The 22497-nt window shown below is 55.1% G+C and overlaps 6 protein-coding genes across 6 annotated transcripts; 3 read left to right on the forward strand and 3 right to left on the reverse strand.

Annotated features, from left to right (window-relative positions):
- Positions 1 to 302: 302 nt before the first annotated feature.
- LTHEOB_11732 (Fungal fucose-specific lectin) lies at positions 303 to 1760 on the forward strand (the record flags this gene model as incomplete). Its single annotated transcript, XM_035508521.1, has 1 exon — positions 303 to 1760. The coding sequence occupies one exon, from the start codon at positions 303 to 305 to the stop codon at positions 1758 to 1760; it is 1458 nt and encodes a 485-aa protein (XP_035365724.1).
- Positions 1761 to 2370: 610 nt separating this feature from the next.
- Positions 2371 to 3485, reverse strand: LTHEOB_11733 (Short-chain dehydrogenase/reductase SDR; the record flags this gene model as incomplete). The annotated part of the gene is made up of 4 exons (XM_035508522.1): positions 2371 to 2753; positions 2877 to 3089; positions 3149 to 3361; positions 3419 to 3485. 4 exons carry the CDS (start codon positions 3483 to 3485, stop codon positions 2371 to 2373), a joined length of 876 nt encoding a protein of 291 aa, XP_035365725.1.
- Positions 3486 to 6453: 2968 nt separating this feature from the next.
- Positions 6454 to 7920, forward strand: LTHEOB_11734 (Fungal fucose-specific lectin; the record flags this gene model as incomplete). The annotated part of the gene is made up of 3 exons (XM_035508523.1): positions 6454 to 6996; positions 7053 to 7506; positions 7580 to 7920. The coding sequence occupies 3 exons, from the start codon at positions 6454 to 6456 to the stop codon at positions 7918 to 7920; spliced, it is 1338 nt and encodes a 445-aa protein (XP_035365726.1).
- A 511-nt stretch (positions 7921 to 8431) lies between these two features.
- Positions 8432 to 10110, reverse strand: LTHEOB_11735 (Smr domain-containing protein; the record flags this gene model as incomplete). The annotated part of the gene is made up of 2 exons (XM_035508524.1): positions 8432 to 10036; positions 10084 to 10110. 2 exons carry the CDS (start codon positions 10108 to 10110, stop codon positions 8432 to 8434), a joined length of 1632 nt encoding a protein of 543 aa, XP_035365727.1.
- Positions 10111 to 10855: 745 nt separating this feature from the next.
- Positions 10856 to 11812, reverse strand: LTHEOB_11736 (Chromo domain-containing protein; the record flags this gene model as incomplete). The annotated part of the gene is made up of 6 exons (XM_035508525.1): positions 10856 to 10900; positions 10953 to 11325; positions 11375 to 11451; positions 11507 to 11549; positions 11599 to 11746; positions 11806 to 11812. The coding sequence occupies 6 exons, from the start codon at positions 11810 to 11812 to the stop codon at positions 10856 to 10858; spliced, it is 693 nt and encodes a 230-aa protein (XP_035365728.1).
- A 402-nt stretch (positions 11813 to 12214) lies between these two features.
- Positions 12215 to 15136, forward strand: LTHEOB_11737 (Chaperone protein; the record flags this gene model as incomplete). The annotated part of the gene is made up of 9 exons (XM_035508526.1): positions 12215 to 12224; positions 12324 to 12341; positions 12407 to 12455; positions 12511 to 12604; positions 12659 to 13681; positions 13735 to 13872; positions 13937 to 14117; positions 14428 to 14516; positions 15092 to 15136. 9 exons carry the CDS (start codon positions 12215 to 12217, stop codon positions 15134 to 15136), a joined length of 1647 nt encoding a protein of 548 aa, XP_035365729.1.
- Positions 15137 to 22497: the final 7361 nt, after the last annotated feature.

Raw genomic sequence — 22497 nt, forward strand, 5'->3', positions numbered from 1 at the left:
GCGATAAAGGCATTGGCCCCCTTCTTGGCTGGCGGCTGTGGGGCTACCTGGGATTTCGGCACGGGTGCTGATAAATGTCTAAAGGTCTCCCTGCACTTCTGTCGCGACTGATGTTGCTCCTGCTGCTACTACCGTGCCTCCCTTCGGAGCAGGTGCCGAAACCTATCGCCAGCCTCCGCCGAATAGGTGTTACTTGAGCATACAAAGTCACTGAAGTGCTAAACAAACACTTCTGTTTTTTTTTAAAAAAAAAAATACACAGCCATACAATCGATCTCGCCGAACCGAAGAATACCTACAAGATGTCTAGAGGGCAGCAGGAGAGTGGTCACGATGCTCCACAAGTAGATACCGCCAAGTTGGATTCTCACAAGCACGTTGTTTCGGACGGAAGCAATCTACCAGAAGTTTATCAACATAGCTATCCTGAGGTGACTCCGGAAAGCTTCCCGGAACACATCGACACATCATCACCAGAGGTCGTACCTCCATCTATACGGGACCAGAAAGAAATCGCAGGCACCTCCACAGAGCGGACGATCTGCGGTCTTCGGAGAAAGACGTTCTGGATAGTATTAGCCGTCGTACTCCTCGTCATCATCATAGCAGCCGCAGTCGGAGGCGGAGTGGGAGGAGCCATGGCCACGAAGAAGTCCAACAACACGAACGATAGTACATCTGGCGACTCGAAATCCTCGTCGTCATCCGGCGACGACGATTCGTCCTCATCCTCATCACCATCCTCATCCTCCCACTCCCTCCTCCCCACCACCCGCCTCGCCTCCATCAACTACACCGACGCCGACGGCACCGAAAACCACCACGTCTACTACCAGCTCACCAACAAGCACATCTACGGCTCCGCCTGGAACTCATCCGCACCGACAACCTGGCGCACCTTCGCCGTCAGCACCGAGGCCTCCAACATCCGCAACAACACGCCGCTGTCCGCCTCCATCTACTGGTGGTCATCCTCGCGCCGCGACTTCCGTGTCTACTGGCTCGCGCCGGACAACACCGTCGTCGGCGTTATATCGAGTAACGAGCCGTTCGGCCCCTACTCGACCAGCAGCATCACGGACGAAAACTTCGTCGCGGGGACGAACTCAAGCATCGCGTCGTACGGCCGCGCGTGCGCGGACTGCGCGAACACGAACCTCGTGCTGTTCCAGGACAGCAGTGATGCGGTGCAGGTCGTGCTGCGGAATCAGGGGTGGAAGAAGACGGCGATAGCGGAGAGCGCGACGGGCGGCGCGGTGGTGAATGGTAGCGATATCGTGGTCGGTGGCGTGTGGTCGGAGAGTGCGACCAAGTATGTGAGCTTGTATGTTGCGGGCGGGGAGAGCGGGAATGCGACGCGCTTGCTGTGGGATGGGAGTGATTGGTTGAGCGATGCGGAGCTCGGCGCGGGCGTGCTGCCGGTTGAGGTGGATGCGGGTGCGCCGAGGCTGGCGGCGTTTGAGGTGGGGTACAATGATACGGAGAGCTTTGCCGCGCGCGTTGTGAGTACGGCTGGGGGCGGTGGTGTTGAGGTGGCGGCGTGGGACGGGGATGCGGATGCGGAGTGGGCGCGAAATACAGTTGAGACGAGTAGCAGTGGCGGCACTGGATTGGAGATGATTGCCGCCGGGTCGTCGTTGGCGGCGAATCAGGCGGGGCGGGTGTATGGTCTCGTGGCTAATGGGAGCTTGGGTGAGTGGGCGTGGAGCAAGGCGGATGGGTTTTCGTTTGCTAGATGGGTTGATACCACAGTTGAGTGAGCCTTGAAGCATTTTAGCGTTATGGAGTTACTTGTACGAGTAGTATGCATATGCATCAACAGTCGGCGCCTAATCAATGGTGGCGGGCGCCTGGTTTAGGAGTGTGTTTAATTAGTTTTTGAGACAGATATCCCGTAGGCATCTTGATACTTCAGCTGTTTCTCATGTGTCTGTTGGCACTTCAAAAGGTTATATTCAGCTTTATTTTATCAAGCATGCTCATGGCTACCTACCAATGAAGACTGGAGAAATTTGCGCTGTCGAAGGATTGGCCCATTTTAACTTCTTAAAAGGAACTAATATATAAAGCTTAGCCAGCTTATTGGGACTCAAACCTCGCCATGCAATGCACAAGGACGTTAAAAGTCAGCTGCCTACACGCATGCATTTTATATTAGCCCGCACTTTTCCACGTATGGCCATTCAACCATACAGAAGACCGAGGGAGTGATGCTCACAAAAATCTTATTAAGTTTGAATCTGACTGACAGCTGTATACCATTCTTCACGCCGTTCCAAACGCTCCTTCCGCAGAACAAAAGAACTACCAAAAAGAATATTTCACTCTTTCCGCGACGCTTTCCCCTCCATTAATGCCCTCAAACTCTACCTACTTCTCCTCCTTCTTATCATACGTCGCCCAATCCCGCATCTCCCCAAACACGCCCAACACCTCGGGCTTGATCAACGGCACGCTATCCTCCACCGCGCGGTCGAACGCTCCGCTGAGCTCCCAGCTGCGCCCGCCGTGCACGAGCACGACCTGGTTGTGGCGGGCGCTGTCGACGAGCAGCAAGCCCGCGGCGCGCGCCACGACGTCCGGTTCCTGCATGTTGGCGCCCAGCTGCGCCAGCGCCGCGGGGACCATGTTGGTGACTGTCCACGACGGCGCCAGCGTGTTGATCCGGATCGCGGGGTTGCGGTGAGCTGGGATGGCGCGGAGGTTGTGGGCGACGGCGCGCGCGAAGCCGAAGAGGGCGTGTTTGGCGACGCCTGTGTGAGGGGGGGATGTGGTTAGAGGAGGGCTAAATTTTTGGAGGGGCATTTTCCCTTTCGGGAAGGTGGGGGGGAGGGGACGTGGGTATTGGGTGGGGGCTGGGAAAAGTTTATACGTACTGTAGTCGAGTTCGGGAAAGCCGATGATGCCTGCAATGGACGATGCTACGACGATGCTGCCGCCGGACGGCTGCTTCTTCATGTAGTGCAGCGCCAGAATCGTCGTGTTCATGATTCCGCGCTGGTTGATGGCGAAGCTGTCATAGTTCGGCTCCTGGAGCTCGCCGCTCTCGTTCAGGACCTCGTCGAGGAAGTTGAACTTCGGCGCCTGGCCTACGGAGATGTCAGTCGTCTGGCCCGGTTCTGCCGGAAAATTCCGCGAGCGTTCTTACCAGCATTGGCAAAGACGTGATCGATACGGCCGTGCTTCTCGTACGATTTCTTGAAAAAGTTGGATTGCGAGTCCCAGGATGTCACGTCGAGCGGTACGTAGAGGATATCCTTGCCGGCGTCGGTAGGAAGTGGGTTGATGTCTCCAACGACCACTTTGGCGCCGTGCTTTTCTGCAAGCTGGGCCGTGGCGAGGCCGATACCAGAGCTGCCACCTATTTGCATATATCAGGAATCGTGATGCTCACTTCATGCTCAGAAGCAAAACTGACCCGTAATCAGGACGACACTGTCCTTAAACCCTGCAAATTGCTGGTCTTCAATTGTAAGCTCCGTCATTTTTCCTAGGAGTCCGAATCTCTTGAATGAGATAGTGTTCAGGCCGTTGACACGTAAATAAAGGGTAAAAAATTAGAAGGGGAGTGCTCAAGGATTAGTTCTAGGTTGTTGCAAGGTGCTGGGAGGGTGTTATATAGCTCACTGGCAAGAAAAGGGACCCACGCTTATCTGCAATGATCTACAGTAGCGTGGCAGATATTGGGGGCGTTCGTGCAGAATTCGAAGGACGCGTGGAAATACAAGGTCAATTGACACATATTCAGGCCAGCTGTGGAGAACTTTGACAGGGGATCACGTCAGCTAACAAAGCTTTTTGCCATTTAGATTACTATCGAGATAGCCGGGCGGGGTAATTGTGGAGTTGACTATTGAGTGGGGGCCAAATACTCTGTGAAGAAGCAGACAGGCTGAATGGAAATCATGTCTTTTGCGCTGCGGCCTGTGCTGCAGGGTTTCTTCTCTTAAGCGAAGCTTGTTCAACATGACCAATTACTTTGAGAGTTGCAATCTACCGACTCGACGCTGATACGGTTCCACAAGTCAATGTAAAGAAAGCGTTTGCATTGGAAAGTTCTCTCAGAGGCTGAAACAATCGGGATGATAAGCGAACCTCTCTCCCTCGCAATCTTTTTATCTTCCACCACGACCGGAGGCTGAAAAGTCACGGCAAGCACGACAGAGCGAGGAGCCTCACCTCCATTCGTTTCCCGTCTCGTTCCCAGTTCACGGAACAAAAGTTATCCTTCCTGCCAACGCTGCTCGCGGCGTCTTTATGTCCGTCCTTTCTGTGGCTGTTGGCAATCCCACCTCTCCTTTTCCAATCTCTTCCACGGCGACTACCTGTAGACCATATCCGGCATCAAACGCATTGCAATTCGCCCATGCCTCATCCATCGTCTTCAATTGAGGGTCGTCGGTTGGTATGGCAATTGTGGGCCGATAGTCGTCGCGAACGAGTGGGCACAGGCTACCGCCGAAGTTGCAGCGGTACTGGCCGTAATACGCAGCTGAGGAGACGAGAGGAATGGAGGTATTGCTGCCGGACGCCGTCGTGTGTGCAAGATCATTGGCGTTGAAGGAGTACATCCCCTGCTGCGTGCCGTAGCGGACGCTACTCACTTCCGAAGGATGAAAATGCACTATCGCTTGCGCTCCGGTAGGCAAGGGTCCACCGCAAGTGATTGCGTTCCCAATGTCAGTGGCGTTGATGTCGTAAAAAGAGAGGTACAGAAGCGGCGAGGTGAAGGTTATTCCATCAGACGTCACGATGCCATCACTCGTACTGCCAGTTGGCTGTGGTGGAGAGGCACCGTCGTCGTCGGTCCTGGGGAATGTGAGCGGTGATGCAGGCGTTGGACTGCAGTCAATGGTGGTTGGAAGCGGCCAGTGGTAAAGCTTCACCTGTCTAGCAGTGATGACGCAGGCCGTGCACGTCTGAGCCGTATTGGAATCACAGGGCAGGTTCCAGTCCTCCAGGAAGTCGCTTGCGTGACTGTGCACATATGAAGATGCCTCCGAACACAGACCGGTTTCCGCAGTGCAGCCAGGCTTCGGGTTTGGGAATTCCGGGTGAGAAAGAGACTCGAAAGTTCGCGTGGACACGAACACGGAGTTGGTCCATGTGATTGTCGATATCAAATCGTTCCCGGCGCGCCTCACACCATCACAGAGTGTGATAGTGGGTGCAGCTTCGATGGTACTGGTAGATGTGGAGTACAATGTCACGGTCGTGGTTGAGCTTGTTGGTATCCAGGTAGCCGAATGTTCCCTGCTCCAGGCTTTTTTTGACTCCGAGTACGACCAATACTCCTCATTGCACCGGAGAATGCTTGTTAGTGTTTCCGGAACCGGCACCTGAGTGGACGAGCCATCGATGAAAGTGGCCACATACGTTGGTATGTCGGGAGGGATATGAGAGGGCACTACGTATAAGGTCTTATTAGCACGGAAACCGGCATACAGAGCCTTCATGCTAACTTACGTCCTCTGCATAGGCCAACGAGCAATGCGCTGGTCAAAAGCTGGCAAAATTGATCTTTGAGTCCGAAAGCGTGCATGATGATAGATTTTTTTGAGCTGAGATACGCTTCTGGATGATGAGTTGGGGAGAAAGAAAGATAACGAGATGGCTGTGGTCGCTATAAAGCAGAATGGAAAGGAAAGAGCGCCCAGCCACATTCTACGTCGTTGACGGAAGTCACCTCACCAGAAATGTCAAGGGGTTGCACCCTGCATCACCGCGCCTAAAGCACCAGCTTCACACGACGGCATTCGCGCCGTAGAATTCATGCTTCCCGACTTCCATACCTCGCATCATGATGTGGCGACAAGAGTATCACGATTCAGCGACCACGCGCGAAGACGCACCCGACCTCGAATTAATTAGTAGCTGTGCTGCGCAAACAAGCGAAAGGGACTAGTATCCGTTTCTCGTGTACCGTAGCGGCCGGGAGAGAGGCAAACGACTTCCGTCTTTACAAATCACGGAGACATCAGTGTTGGTGGAGTGGGAAAATCCGGGCACAAACACACTAAGGAGCACAGGCTTCGGGAGTATTTATAGGTACCGCTCGGATGCAAGGCAAACAGATTGCTAGTCACGCACGAAGACCCCAAGCCGCATGCCTCTGACGTCAATTTGGCCCAACCCTAAGAATTAATGTCTCTGGACCTTAGTCTTGCCCTTTTTGTGGGCGCAGCATGGTGGTGGGGGCTAAGACGCGGTCCACAATTATGCGACCGCACCGCTCTTTTCAGGCAGGGATCAGTGCCGATGAATCCTTTGTAGTAAATCAACCCCAAATTGAGCGTGCAAATCCGAACGCACGCATCCTACCGGAACTTGGCGCTTCCTAATATACCAACACGTTGATGAGTGGACACTGGGCCCCCAAAGCAAGACAACACTCATGTACTCCCACCGCCTGCGTTTCCTTTGCAGCGCCGGCCGTCAGCTCTTCATTCCAAAATGACTCAACCGAAGCCCGAGTACAGCACGCTGCCAGAGGTTGACGTGCGGGACCGCACAACGTTGCCTGAGGTTATCAACAGTGATCCGCCTGAGGCAATCCACACTCCTTGGAAAGAAGCCGTCGCTCCACCACCGCCCTACAAATCAGCAACAATATGCGGCATGCGCAAAAAGACCTTCTGGATACTACTAGTGGTAGCTCTCGTCATTATCATCGGCGTAGCCGTTGGCGTGGGCGTAGGCGTCGGCGTCTCAAAAAAGAACAACTCGTCAAGCTCCGAATCGACAACAACACCGTATAAGCAGGGCGTGGCCTCATACTCCCAGCTGGCAGCAAACAACTACACGGACGCAGACGGCGTGGTGCATTCGCAGGTCTACTACCAGGACAACTCGAAATCAATATGGATGGCCGACTTCAACAATGCGACCGAAGAGTGGTATCTCAGCGAGGTCGTTGCCCAAAACAACAATTCCGACATGACCCCCCGCATGGGCTCCCCCATCGCTGCCGGCAATTACTGGAGAAATGAAACAGAAGTGCGTAAATCCTTGCCTCTTCTCTTCCCTTTTCTCCACAGACTAATCGCAACCAGTTGAGCGACTTCCGCGTCATCTGGGCCGACGAGAACGACCGAATCCGCTCCGTCTTCACGCTCTACGAGGCCTACAACACGTCAGGCTGGAGCGTGCTGAACCAGTACGACAACTTCCTCTCCATTGACGCCAACTCGTCGCTTGTCCACTACCTGCCCATGTGCAACAAAACCACGACCTGCAATTCTGCCGACTTCGTCGGCTTCCAGTCGTCCAACAGCTCCAGCATGAGGGTGCAATGGTTTGCCAGCGGCGGCAGCAGCGGCCTGCTGTACGCGCAAAATGGCGACGTGGCACCCGACGACGGCTCCGCCATGGCCGCCGCTCCGATCCCGAAGATTGAGAAGAGGGACATGGGTTATCCGGTCGTAGCGCTGTATTTGGTCCAGGATGATAGTCTGGTCGAGCTGTATGGAGGATCGAATATTGACTGGACGAATAACCAGCTTACCAGTGAGTACTTTCTTTCCACCTGCGAGAATTCCATTCCGCATCGTGCTGACATTTCCACCCCCCCTTTTTTCAGTCAGCGGCAGCAAGGTTTCCGTGGACACCGGAGCAAAGATGGCGGCGACCTCGCAGTACAGACTGGACGACTTCAACGTGCAGATCCTGATGACCAAGGCCGCCGGCGGCGTCAAGATGGCGTACATGTACGGCGACGCGTGGGCCACCGACAACTCGATCGACGGCATGGAAGACGTGCTCCCGCTTTCTCCCATCGCCGCGAACCAGCTGGGCCGCGTGTACGCCTTCGAAAACGGGACCGATGGCAACCCGCAGCTGGTCGAGTGGCAGCGGGTTACCGGTCAGAAGCCGACGTTTGAGCGGCTGGGTGTTATTAACACGACCGCGAGTACGGCATGAGATGTAAATGCGGTGGGAAGTTGACGTTGTTTTTTCCTTGTACAAATGATTGATGATGAACATAAAGACGATGGGTCGGTAATGGTGTCAGGCATTACGGAACGGATTTCTAGATTCACAGCCCGCTTATTTTCCTCCCCTTCTTCGGTTTTCCTTTCATCCTAAAAAGGCTCCATTACTCTGTGCACCTATACTTTCTGGGGCCAGAGCATCAAATTTCTTTGTATAGGTAGTCAGTATGCCTCGCGAATAGATACCACAAGCTGATGCTTTGCCGACATGCGGAGCAAAGCCAGACCAATAGTCTCAGGTCATCATTTACATTAGTTGAACTCAGTGCTAAAGGGGTGTCGAATGCTGAAGAGTACTTCCATTGAAATCCCCGTCCAAAGCCTCCCAAAATAGCCCGACATCATCCGATATGCTGCCGCCAACTCCATCGCTAATATGCCAACAATCCAGTACAACAAGGCACAACCCTCCTCCTCCTCTTCTTCTCCCCCCTTCTCCCTCACACCTTCCTCACCCCCGACACCGTCAAAAACCCACTCCCCACCTCAATCTTCCACCCCTCAGCCACGAGCATCTTCATCACCGCGGGCCCAATCTTCGCCTTCCCGCCATCACTATGCCTGCCCACCCCCGTAACAATCCTATACTCGGTCGCCCTGCCCTTGGCGCCGGCGTAGCCCCTGATGCGGTCCTCGCCCAGGGCGGCCCACCACTCGGCGACGCGCTGGCGGGCGATGCGCTTCGCATCACTGACGCTGACGCCGTGCAGGTCGAGCTGGGCGGGCGACGACTGCGCCGCGACGAGGGCGTCGGCCTCGGCGGCCGCGGCCGTCTGGTACGCGCGGTGGCTGTCGCGGCCGAGCTGCCCGTAGTAGCCCGCCGCCGCCTTCATCAGCGGGTCCGACTTGCCCTTGCGGTGGTACTCGGACGCCTTGGTGAAGGCCGTGTGGCGCGCGAAGCCGAGCGCCGCGGCGGACTGGCTGGACGATGGCGAGACGGGGCTGGCGGCGGCGTGGAGGAGGTCGTCGTCCTCGTCCGGGTCGGGGATGTTGAGCGGGGCGTAGTGGGGGACGATCTGGATGCTGCTGCTGCCGACGCCGCCGGGGCTCGTGGGGGAACTGGCGTTGGAGGGACGCGTGAGGGCTTTTGCGAGCTCGTGGGCGGCGGCTGAGGAAGGGTGAGTGAGGCGGATGAGGGCGTGGGCTTGTTGGAGTTCGAGCCGGAATTCGTTGGTAAGATCAAGAACGTTCTGGACGGTAATGTCGTTTTCTTCCTCCAGTGACTTCTTGTTCGTCTCGAAATCGGATTCCATGAGCGCGGTGATGGTTGCCGCGACGGATCCACCGCACTTGTGATAGGAAGACTTGACGGTCTTGTACGAGACGTTGACCTTGGTCGCGATGAAGTCGACGTCATCGGAGATGGTCTTCCACTTATTTGGCGATGGAGCCGCTGGCTCCGAGCTAGACCTGGCATATTCATCCAGGTTCATGTAGTTCGCCTTTTTGTTCTTCCTCTTGGCCTTGGCTTTACGTCCGCGGGGAGCTGCCACGTCGGCGGCGGCGAACGTGTCGATTCCCTTTCGTAAGATTTTCTCTTCGCCATCCTGGCCGTCCATCTCTTCAAACAGAACATGATTCAGTAGTTCGTCGGTACACTTTTCGAAATCGCCCTTGTTTTTCTTGAAAACAAAAGCAACCGTGGCAGCGCTCAACGTTGGAAAGGTTTCAATAAGCTGGGCTTCTTTAGCCGACATATCCAAGTTTTGGAGCCAGGCCATGCTGGCGCCTGGCTCCGAGGGCGTGGAAACGCCCGAGCTTGAGAGAGCGAGCGAGGAGACGCCATTTGTCAAGCTCGTGGCGTCCGTCTCGGTCGAAGTTTTGCGGTCGCGAGAGTTTTGGTCGCCCTGTTCGGGGGACGAGCTGGGCTCGCCGGCTTGAGTGCTGCATCCAGAAGGATCAAAGTCGGTGAGCTGCTCGACGGCAGCAGCTTCTTTGAAATGCGCGAGGACAGCACGTGCTTGTTCAACGCCGTCGGGTTCGCCCTTGTAGTCTGAATAGATAGAAATGACGAGTGCAGTGTCCAGAGGTGGGCAGAATTCCCTCTGTAAACGATTAACACAATCAAGCAAGGGAGGTCGGGCGTGCATACCTCAAGTCCGGCTAGGTCCTCATCCATGGCTGTGGGACGCGCGCTTCTTCTTTGCAAAAGGGAATCGAGTAATGAGCATGCTCGGAATAAATATCGGGCTGGTGAAGCACATCCAATATGTAGCGCGTCCTCAACGAGTGCGTCGACGCGGGCGACAGTTGAAATCAGGCGGAGGCAGCCAGAAGTGTCGATGACGCGCCGAGCACTCTCGTTTGTCATCGGCCCGAACGCCATACGGCCAAATATTTCGCCGGGTAGCATTCCGGAGACGGCGAAATAGTTTTGACTACCACTATCGTTGCAGAAGCTGGATAAAGGCTATTTTCCTTTCAAACAGACGCTATTCACCTACCATGCAACCCCAACAACAATCAAAATCCGCAAATACCCCAAAACTCCTGCCCCGTAGATCCTGATGAGAACTGAGATAGTCCTATTGGTCAGGGTTGATGACCTGACAATTCCGTCGGGCAGGGCACCTTGCAACTATAGCAAAAGCTTTCACTCCACGCTATTTTCAAAGGCGCTTGAAGAACGCCACGGATAAGCACCCGACCCTGGTGAATCATTTCCAACGCCTTCAAATGTAGACTTTCCACCCCCCTTCAACCCGCTCATCGTCCCGCCGGGCGGTGGTTCTGCTGCTTCCTAGCGATTGAGCCGGATGGGTGCTTAGCTGTCGTCAGCACCGTTGCTGGCTGTGATCTCCTCACCATCGGACGTAAAGAATTTCCTTGGAAAACGAATTATTAGCGGCTTTACCGGGAGGGGGTTAGTTGTAATTGAAGTACAGATGCTGTTCATAATACGCGAGCATCTGCGAGAACAGTCAGCATGGCATTCCGCAAGCTTCAGGCCAACCCTCTTACCTTCTGCGGACACTTCTGATTGAGAACTGGTAGCGGATGGCGCGTCTTGCGGCCATCAGTCCAGACTACCAGAGCGGCACGTTCCCTGTTGCCAGTCTTCGGGTTTGGCGTTTCCTCGAGGGTGTCGATGCTCTGAATATGGTCCTCCCAGCTGCCCTTGGGAAAGCTCGGCTCCTTCTCCTTCTTGACAGGCTTCGTTTCCGGCTCGGCTGATGCACTCTGCTCATCTTTGAGAGATCTACGACCGCGTCCGCGGCCCTTGCCAGATGGAGTGCCAGCTGGAGTCTGAGAAGCCTTCCTCTTCTTTCCGCCGACGGTCGGTCGTCCGCCGATCTTCTGGAAGTATTCCTCAAGCGCTTCCCTTGCGCCGTCACTTTGCGCGAATCAGCTTCATGACCCGCAGGTAGCTCGCGCAGTCTTACAGATTCTCCTCAGGTTCCCACGTTCTGTCCTGCTTCTTCTCGTATCCTTGCCATTTTATCTCGTACTTGATGGTGCCCTGGAACGGCGTCAGTGAAGGTCGCTGAGTTCGCAGTTGGTTGCGCGGGTCGTACGTCATCATCGAAAATGTGGTTCATGACTTTCTCAACGACGTACCTGGCGCAGGTCAGCGGAGAGCCAATGCTGGTAAGCTGCGGTGTCGTACTCTTCTTCCTCTTCGTCGTCTTCTTCCTCTTCGTCGTCATCTTCCTCTTCCTCTTCCTCGACAACCTTGGACGCGGGTTTCTCCGCTTTCTTGTAGGGGATCTCAGCCTCAGAGCCAGAGGCCGAGCCTTCGTCGTCGCTGATTGCGGCTGTGTTGAAATAGTTAGCTGGGTAGCTCGAGAGCTGCGCGTATTGGAGCTCTACATACGCGGCATGGTGATGCGAGATGAGACGCGTAATGTGGTCAATTGGACGCGTCGGAGGCAGCGGAGGGATGGCGTGCGAAAGCTTTGCGCAGACGTTCAGTGCGCAGTGAGCGAATTGGGTTGTCGCGACGCGCAAGAGCTCGTGGTGGGCGGACGGCGGATGCGCGTGCGGACATAGAAGCGCGAAGACGGGCCGCGACAAGGGACGTGGCCCGAGCGCAGGCGGTAGGCGGGCGACGGCGGGCGCTGGCCGACTTCACGTACTCCAGAATTTTGTCCCGCAGCAGCACCACTCATCCCCCCGCCGCAGCCCCTTCTCCCGATCAACGCCCGTCAGCGCCCGCAGCGACGCGCCCAACCCCTCCGCCGAGCTTGTAGTCTGGTCCTTTGCAAAGGACCCCCCGCGCAATCATGGCTATGCGTACGTCGTCCTGAGCTCCCCCGTGCAGCCCCGACCCCCTGCAACCAGCTGTCCACTGCCCCTCGAAGAGCTCATGCTAACTACCATTCCTCCACACAGAGCTTGACATGTCTAATGGTATGCACGCCCACGGCGCCGACCGCACCTTTCCGCCCCCGAGCCCCGCTGACCTCGCCGAACAGCCCAGGTGATGAAGGATGAGTCCGGGCGCCCCTTCATCATTGTCAGAGAGTGCGTACACATCCACCGGAGCTGCGCAAGAGAGCGGACATTGACGGACATCAAGTCAGGGCAAGAAGCAAAGGACTCACGGTACCGAGGCGGTGAAGCAACATATCCTCGCCGCCAGGACCGTTGCCAACCTCGTCAAGACCTCGCTGGTATGAGACACTGGAATGGCGTCAATAGGCGGAGGGACTGATACATGTGGACAGGGTCCCCGAGGTCTGGACAAGATTCTGATTTCTCCTGATGGAGACATCACCGTGACCAACGATGGCGCTACCATTCTTGGCCAGATGGAAATCACCAACCACGTTGCCAAGCTGCTGGTCGAGCTCTCTCAGTCCCAGGATGACGAGATTGGAGACGGCACCACCGGTGTCGTCGTTTTGGCTGGCGCCCTGCTCGAGCAGGCCGCCGACTTGATCGACAAGGGAATCCACCCCATCAGGATAGCCGACGGTTACGATGCTGCGTGCGAGGTTGCCGTGGCACAGCTGGACAAAATCAGCGACGAGATCCCCTTCTCCAAGGAAGACACTGAGAACCTCTTCAAGGTCGCCAAGACCAGTCTGGGCAGCAAGATTGTCTCCAAGGCTCACGACCACTTTGCCCGCATGGCTGTCGACGCCGTTCTGTCCGTTGCCGATCTCGAGCGCAAGGACGTTGACTTCGAACTCATCAAGGTGGACACCAAGGTCGGCGGCTCTCTCGAGGATTCCCTGCTCGTCAAGGGTGTTATCATCGACAAGGATTTCTCCCACCCCCAGATGCCGTCCGAAGTCCGCGACGCAAAGATTGCCATCCTCACCTGCGCCTTTGAGCCCCCGAAGCCCAAGACCAAGCACAAGCTGGACATCACCAACGTCGAGGAATTCAAGCGCCTCCAGCAGTACGAGTCTGACAAGTTCAACGAGATGATCACGCAGATCAAGGACACTGGCGCCAATGTCGCCATTTGCCAGTGGGGTTTCGACGACGAGGCCAACCACCTTCTCCTGACCAACAACCTGCCCGCTGTCAGGTGGGTCGGTGGTCCCGAAATTGAGCTCATCGCCATCGCCACCAACGGTAGGATAGTGCCCAGGTTCGAGGACCTCAGCGCGGAGAAGCTTGGTACTGCTGGTATTGTGAGGGAGATGACTTTCGGCACCACAAGAGACAAAATGCTGGTGATCGAGGAGTGCGCCAACACAAGAGCCGTCACCGCTTTCCTGAGAGGAAGCAACAAGATGGTACATTGGCCCTTTCCCCAGCTTTTTCGAAGCCTAGAACTGACGCATGACAGATCATCGACGAGGCCAAGAGGTCCCTCCACGACGCTCTGTGCGTTGTTCGCAACCTGGTTCGGGACAACCGCGTTGTCTACGGAGGTGGAGCGGCAGAGGTTGCTTGCTCTCTGGCTGTCGAGGACGCAGCTGTCAAGGTACGTGTGACAACGTGTCAATCATCTGCGCATTCAATATTTTGGTGGCTGACGCCGTTATCAGAGCCCCGGTCTCGAACAATACGCCATGCGGGCTTTCGCCGAGGCGCTCGATGCAGTGCCTATGGCCCTCGCTGAGAACTCGGGCTTGAGCCCTATTGAGACCCTTGCGTCCATCAAGTCGAGACAGGTCAAGGAGGAGAACTCGCGCCTGGGTGTTGATTGCATGCAAACAGGAACCAACGGTAAGCTCCCCTTTGCATCATCACATCCCGAGCTTGATTCCCTGCAAACGCTGTTTTGCGCGCTCCCTGCCCGCAATCTGCAGCCACAACTGCCAGCTGTTACCGGCACTGCATGTGGCTGCCAGTCAGATGCGGTTACGCAACGAGATGTCGCACATCCCGGATACACAGAATCGAGATCCCGGTCGCATGTGCAGCGGCTCGTACCTTCTTCCGTTAACCTATTTCACCACCAATTACTACTCGCATCACTTGAGCCGTCACACTCCACACAAAAGCGTGATGCAAGGGCTAACGTAGATTGTGACAGACATGCGCGAGCACTTTGTCATCGACCCGCTCATCTCCAAGAGGCAGCAGCTCCTGCTTGCGACGCAATTGTGCCGCATGGTCCTGAAGGTGAGTCTGCAGATTTCTTTGGTCGCCTCACAATTTCCCGGTTGTGCTTCAGCTGCAGCCCTTTCCCCCCAGTCACATTTATTTCGGGCCCCAACGGCGTCTCCGTTGGGTTATCACCTCTGGCTGCAGTGCAGGTGCGCCATCCCGACGTCCCCCCTCAAGCCACGGTTACACGACATGGCTTCTGGCCGGCGGAGGCGAGTTGCAAATCGCATTGAACCCCTGTTCTGCACTGCAGCCATTGGTGTTACAAATAACGCCCATCCCCCCATGACCTCTTCTGACTGCCCTTGATGGCTGCATCCCCACACCCCATGTCTCTCGCTTCTCGCCGCGGCGCCCCTGACCTCCGATCTGCTGGGATTGTGTCGCTGGCCAGTGAGAACATATCGTCTCGCATCTTCCCCGCTTCCCCGTTCCCGCCGTGCACATCACAACCGCCCGCTTCGACAGGGATCCCGTCCAGGCTTCTAGGCCATCGGAGTCTGGGTTCTGAACCCGATTCGCGAACGCCCCTTCACCGCTTATCTGAATGAGAGTCTTGGCTAACGCGTGTGTCTTCACCCTTGCGACAGGTCAACAATGTCATTATTGCAGGAAGCGACGAGAACGATTTCTGAGACAAGCGTCATGTTCCCCACGGATGAAGGAAAAAAGAAAACAAGGCATTGGGGGAAGAGATGCAAGCCGACGTATTATGGGAGATGATAATCGCCCCGCCAGTCGTGGGTTGGAAGAAATGCATGTATGATGTAGCACTCAGGGGACGTTTGTCTTCCAATCCTCCCTTTTTGGCCTCTTTTGGCATGATAAAGGAACAGCAATGACGTCGTGGCGGACGCTGCCGAGTCGGATGGAAAAGTAAGTAATGTAGCAGCGGAACATACTTATTCAATAGAAAAAAGAAAAAGACGAAGACAAAAATTTTCCGTGGATGTGCTACAGTACGCGTCGCGTCTCTTACATACTGTGCGCGTTGTCTTTGCATCTGCGGGACAAAGACATGCATCCCTTGCTGTCCGCGTGCTTCATTTACTGCGTGCGTTTTGAATCTGTCGTGCGAGTTTCTAGAAGACATGTCTTTTGTTTTTGTTGACCTTAATGTCGCTGCACATGTGGTAGGTGTGACACCACAGAATTTTTTTTTCCCTGTACTTTGTGTAGATGTCTGGAGAAAAAAAGCAAAAGTGTTTACAGATGTGGAGTACATGTAGAGTATTCGAAATACTGTACATGACGGCTATTACACCACAGCAACGCGGTACATGCAGCTTGTCTTGTACATGCATTAGGCTTTGTTCCTGTCGCTCTCAGCCACCTGCCGGCGACGGGCGGACGTGCAGAGAGAAAGGGTGAGTGGGGGGAAGGGCAGTAAAAGAAGAACGGACATTTATTTGATTTTCCTCTGCTCTTGTGTCCTTCGATTCGCACATACGGAGAATATATTAATTTTCAAATCTACGGAGTGAATGTATTCCCCCGCATTCCCACACGTTTTTCCCTCGCGCACTCCCTTCGCTGCTGCTGCTGTCGTATGCCCGGATACCACTTCCGCGCGGTGCACCGTATCGCCACCTGGACGTCGTATCTCGCTGTCGTGGAAAGGGGGTCTCGGGCAGTCTAGCAGCAAGGGATTTGGAGGACGAAAGGGGTGGAGTAAGAGGTGCGGGGTTTTGTGCCACGAGGAAAATACTTGGTGGAGGTACTGGGCTGCCTTGCTTCTGGTTGGCGGGGCTGGTGTGACGGCGAGACTCGCGAAGAATCAGACTACCGTACTTTGAGGTTGCATGTGTAGGTGTTTGAGAATTCAGCTTGTGGTAGTAGTAGTAGTGATGTAGGCCTGGACTCTTGGAAAGGGCCGTATTGGTTATGGTATGGAAGGGAGGGTAACGAATGAGATTCGAGAATGTTCTCGAATCAGAGATAGGTGAAGCATTCAAGTAGGTACCAGAAGAAATGACGGTCCGCAATTATCTTCGTGAGCAAGGGAATCCGACCAATTCTACATCTACGTCCGGATAGTAGCTTCAGCTACGCACATGACGAGCTTAGATGGTTCTGACAGAAATTAGTCTACGATAGCTCAGTTCTTTCGGCACCCACTGTAGGATTCTCCTAGTGAAAATCTACGACGGGCAGAAGAGTTCTCCAAACTTCGTCATCGATATGATCGACATGCTGCTATGACCGTTGGCATCACTTCCGTACAACCGCCTATTAACTTTTCCTTGTAGTCGTTTTTACTGGCCAATGGGGAAAACCATAGTGGCAAAGGCACTAAGAGATTCCCCCGTTAGGAAATCAGCGTCTGGTTGGGGTAATTTGAGGCGCAAGTTGGCGGCCTCGGCGTCATCAGCGGCGGTCTAAGTGATCGTCGCGACCAAGGCGTGCAGGAGCGATGTCCGTCTCCCCGTCTATCTCAAAAGAATCTAAGGTGCAATTTTTGAAGCGTCATCTGAACGTTCTTGGAGCTGGCCAAGGGAGGGATGACAGGTCCACCACATCCCCAGCACAGACGTCATAGGTGTTAAGGCCAACCCCCCTCGTGCCCGTAAATATCGAGATGTATCAAGAGAATGTGGTCACATGTCTCGCAACTTCAGCCGCACAGCGACATCACTGCTTCAGCTAAGGAGAAGCAGAAAAATGGCTCATCAATTGCAGGCAACGAAAGACTGGTTTTTTGTCATGGCATGCCCTCAAATGTCGTCTAGCATAGCGCCACCTTCACACCCTCTGCCCTGGAAGAAACCCCGCCCCTCCGCCATTTTTTCCTTGCCCCGACTCCGCTCCGCTCCTCCCTTCCGCCGGAAACATGATTCCCGACGAAGATCCGATCCGCTGGCCCTTAGAGGGTCACGCCAACGGAAGTGACAAGAGAACTCCCCGGAGGCGAGGTTAAAGCTAAGGGCATCTGAGCACGTTCTCGAGGTCGCTAACTGGCGGGATGGCGTAAGTCCGGTTTCCCCAGAAGAGCCCCCGGACAATGGGAAAAGTCGGAAAGTGATTGGCGGTTCAATTGGCAATATCGGGCGACTCGCCCCTCTGCTGTGCCCACAACGACCTCGTGTTCTGATTCATGAGACCCTTCTTTGCCCCATTGCCCCAGCGCCACCTATGTGGGGAGCGCGGTGCGGAGAAGAAGGGAGAGAGGGGGTGTTCGTTGGCATCGAGTGCCGGCGATAACCCGGGCGATGTCGTTTGTCAATCGACTGACAATCTGGTCAAGTTGCCCTTCATCGACGGTCATGAGGACAGTACCTTGATGTGTCTCGCGCCGGGAGGGCGAAATATCACAGGGATGGGTGCCAATCTCTCCAGAAAAAACCCAGCTGCTCATCGTGACCAGCTGTCTGCACCGCGGATCAAAGCATTCTAGACCGTCCAAATGTGTGCCGCCAAGGGGACGTCCACGCAGCCCTACTCATGCAACCGAAAGCTTGCCCTGCATTACTCGCAGAGCGAAGGGCGATACGTAAGCACATTGAAGCGGGTGGTTGAGAAGGCATCACGCTGACACTCGACCACCACCTACGTCATCGCTGCCGTCCCTGCTCCCCACACGTGCACGCATGTCGCGCTGTCGTCCTCGCTTGCCCCTGCCTGCAGAGCTCAAATCCGACCCGAACCGGTAGTTGCCCGCAGACAGCACTTTTTTAATTACGCCGGCAAAACCGAGCGGGATGGCGAAGGGAAGAAGTCACGCAACAACGAGGCGGCCTGCCTGTGCGTCGCTAAAAGTGCCGGCGATCCGGCCCCCGATCTGACAGACGGCAAGCGAGAGTCCCCGATGGAGCTATCTCGAAAGAATGTCTCGAACTACGCACCACCACCTACGTACGCACGCTTACCATCGACCGATACCTCGCGATCGAGGAAGCAAGGACGACAGGCACCAGCCGCGGCAAGCACATTGAGGTCACGCATGATGATAGTAGTGTCACCACATCTCACCATCATGCAGGGGCCGAAAGAGATTGGGCTTGTAGATAGGTAGGTAGCATTGTAGTAGACGACAAGTCAGAGAAAGTTGGCTTGCCACTACAATGCCCTTTACGGCCAATCCCGTTGCCCTGAGGCGCAGCACCACCATATCATCAGCCAGCCAGCCAGCCAGCAAACAGGAGTCATAAGCAACCGTAACAATTAGCAAAAGAAAGCCTAAGCCAAGTTACGTGGCTACGTCGCATCCTGCTGGCAGCCGTCCCAATGAATGTGATCGTCTTCTCTAAAAGCAACAACAAGAGAGCCAGAGCCAGAACTCGGCTCCGCTTCCATCCCTTCCAGTCCCCCCGGTGTGCCAGAGGGCCCCTCCGCCTCGCCGCTCCGGTGTTTTGGCCCCCATCCAAACCCACCTCCATTTACCCCTCACGCCACGAGATGGCGGCGGTCACGGCCAGACGCCGCACGGGGAAAGCGTTAGGGATGGGAGGCAGCAGCAGGATGAGAGAGAGTAGTGAGGAAGAAGCACGGATGATTTTGCCACGTTGTTCCTCCGCTTCGGCGGCGTCGTAAGTTATGTTGCGTGTGCACAGTAGCTATGTACTGTAGTATCTGCTTGTGCTTACCGAGAGACATACACAAGTGTGAGTGGCCCGCAGTCGGGCCTTCTTCTCTTTTTTTTCCTGCCTGTGATTTGGATGCCCCCCTTTCTCCGACACTCCGAGCTCTGTCTGTGGGCTGCTCATTGCTCCGCAGTGTCGGCGGCTTCCGAAAGCAATGGGCAACCGGGGGCAAAAGGGCATCGAAAAAGACAAGATGTTCGTTCCGCCGGAACCAAAGCTGCGCACCTGCCCACTTGTGCCTTGCGTGTAGGACTGACGATGATTACTCTTCATCGCCAATGATTTGCAGAATGTGAGACGAGACCCCCCCAAAAGATGTGCGTGTGGAGGCAAAGAAAAAAAAAAAGGGACCAGGGCGGTTGCGAAGCGAGAGTATCAAATTGAACTGCGGCTCCGATGTTTTCCTGCATGGATATGCCTGGCCCTAAGAGAGCCCCTCCCCAGCCCGCCTCTTTCTGTCGACGAGCCGCCCAGTTCAGCCCCGCCCCGCCCAGCCGCAACCCGTGGTTGGCAGTGGGGTTCACTTTCTTGTTCGCTGTTTTGCCATTTCTCGTCTGGTGGCTGCCTGCACGCCCGCCCTTTGGGATGTGTCGCCTTTTTTAATTGCCCGCCCACCCGTCCTTCCAATTGTAATCCCCACCTTCCCGTGTTTCCCCGGTTCCGCGCGTTGTTGTCGGGCAGCAATCTTCGTGAAAGCGGGCTCGGAGAAAGTTTTTTCTCTTTGTACATACACTGGCGTTCGGTTGAGGAGGCAGGTTTGCCGACTATCACGTTGCCTCTTTTCGTGGTTGCGCCAATGCCCTTCAATGGAAATCAGAAGGGCAGAAAAACTTTTTCCACACACAATAGTCTGCTGGTTGAGGAGAAATCCTTCCGAATATCAATGGGAATTCCCGTCGAGATCGTCAGTGGACGGCAAGCTAAGACGTAGAAGCGCCGTTATTGGAGCCGTTCGGTAGGATGATACACCACTAGAGCTAACCTTCACGATACCTTTTTTCTTCTTTTGTTCCTTCGGTCTCGGGCCGATCCGAACCAACGGCCTGGGTACCGAGTCGGGGCAAAGAAGTGACGAGAGATCTGGGCCAGCTTAATAAGAAGAGAAAATCGGTCCATCGCGTCGGTGACGACGATGCCTTGGTATGCAAAAGGTCCAACCGGATCGCAGCCGGGTCCAATTGTCACGGAGCGCCCCGAGGGGGAGGAACAGCTGAGACAACCTCATATGCGTTACACGGCGACCCAATCCGCAATGCCCATCTTCATCATGTGAATGAGTAGTAAAACAACCTCGAAACCGTCCGCATCGCGCGATCGATGTGAAGACCGACTCGTCTCTCTGCATGTTCGCTCGTGTCCGACTCGCGTGGGTGGTGGTCATTCGATCCCGATCCCGCCCCTTGGAGACGACACGGTCGCGAGCCGATAGAGAGAAGTTGGGTGATTGAGGTGTTGCTGCAGAAAGAAAAGACCACAAAACCAAAAGTCTGGGACAGAGTAGAGCCGCAATACGGCGGTGCAGGTGAAGTGATGGCATCGTCATCACCGCCCATTCCTCCCGCCTCTTCCCTTTTCTAACGCACGGAGCGGCCAACACTTCCTAATTACGATGCGCGTCAAGAAAAAAAAGGTTGTTACGCAGTAACCAACCCGCACCAACCACCTCTCGTCTCGTCAGAAGGGCAACAGAGACAGAGAGAGAACGCACCACCATCCAGCACGCGCCAAAAAGGCAGCAGCAGTAGCAGCCCTACGGAAAGTACCTTAAAACACGGATCCCGAAACGTTGGCCCAAACTCCACCTAAACTCCACCTTAGTCCCTCCACCCACAATCCACAGTCCTCAATCTAGAACGTCCCCAAGCGCCTCGAAAATCAAGGCAGAAGCAACGCGGACACCAACACCAACGGGCGAGGATCTGCGATTTGCAGCCCGAACCTTCGATTCCTGCGTGTTCCTCCGTCGCTTATTAGTTTAAGGAGGTAATAGTAGAAAAGATCGAGCCCAACGCAGTCAAGTCAGCCCCAGCCCTCAGCTCGGGCCCCTATCGTGAGAGGGGGACAAAAAATAGATACGGTGTGCACGCACGCACGCATGTGTGCGTTGCGCGTACGTACGCCCGCTCCCAGTAGCTCATCATCACCTGGCTTTTCTCAATGCTTGTAGCAGATCAGTCGTCGCTGGCGCCGCGTGGTCAATTGACGATGAGTAACGCGATCCATTGATGAATAGGCTCCACCGAAAAGAACAGATCGTGGAACAGAGAAAGAAGGTAAGGTCTGCTTGGGCCAACCCGACTTGCTACTTCCAACCACATGATCCGAAACAACAACACCAAATCAAAAACCTTAATATCCCACATCACCATCACACCTCTGACACTTACCTAATCCAACCTGACTCTCTCAACCACGTGGACGACCTCTCGTCACAGCCATGAAACCTCCTCGAAGATCCGATAGGCTCCCTTATTTGTCCTTGCTGCCGCTCGCGGCACCGCCGGGGCGACGTTTGTACTTCCTCGGGTCTAGCGGTGTGACAACGAGCGGTCTCGAATTAGCGCATCTTGCCTTCTTTCATCCCCCCTTCAATATAGAGGTCGTGCACCAACAACAAATGATGTGTGACTGGGGAAAACGTGAAGCAAAAAAGGGAAAAGGAAAAAAAGGACAAAGAGCATCATCATGCGTGGGGCGCATTTCTCCTTTGCATGCATAACGCACGCCGACGCACAACCCAACCAACGACCAAACACACGTCGCGACACCAAGCTTTTTACTCTCCTCCCCTTTCCCCGTTGCACGTGCCTCCGGTCGCACATATACACCTGACCGCCGGCGAACGTGGAGAACCGGGCAACAACGCTTTCGCCGGCGGAAGATGCAGCCGATGCAGCCGAAAGACAACGTCCCGGCTAACCCCTGCACTTCTCTCACCCCCCCACTTGCGGAGGTGACAAAAACACGAAGAGGAGAAACCGGGCGTGCGGAGAACAGAGATAAAGGGAATGTGCGTGAGACGGAGTACGTCGCACCGGTAAGAAGGAGAGATAGATCGACGTAAGGAAGAGTGGGCGGCGTCGTGCGCGTGTGTTGTGTTTGTGTTGTTTATTTTCCTGACCGTGGGGGTATAGAGAGGCGTGTTGCGTGTGGTACGCGTTGCGTGTGCGGCACAGCGGAAGGAAGGCCACGCGACTAGCAAAAAGCAGGGGGGTTGTGCCAAAAACCAAAAAATCGCAAAAAATAAGACGCAAGTGCTGGACGATGATTGGGTGGAAAAACGCATAATGACGAGAAAACAAAGAACGCATCCATGGGTAAATGGTGTGCCGCTGCCCAAACGCGAGCGCTTCTCAAACAACGGCTCATCTTTGGCCGGAAAAATAAGAATAGAGGCTGAAACACAACCGTGAGGC

Source organism: Lasiodiplodia theobromae, assembly GCF_012971845.1.
Source record: "Lasiodiplodia theobromae strain AM2As chromosome Unknown scaffold_52, whole genome shotgun sequence".
Classification (NCBI taxonomy): Eukaryota; Fungi; Ascomycota; class Dothideomycetes; order Botryosphaeriales; family Botryosphaeriaceae; genus Lasiodiplodia; species Lasiodiplodia theobromae.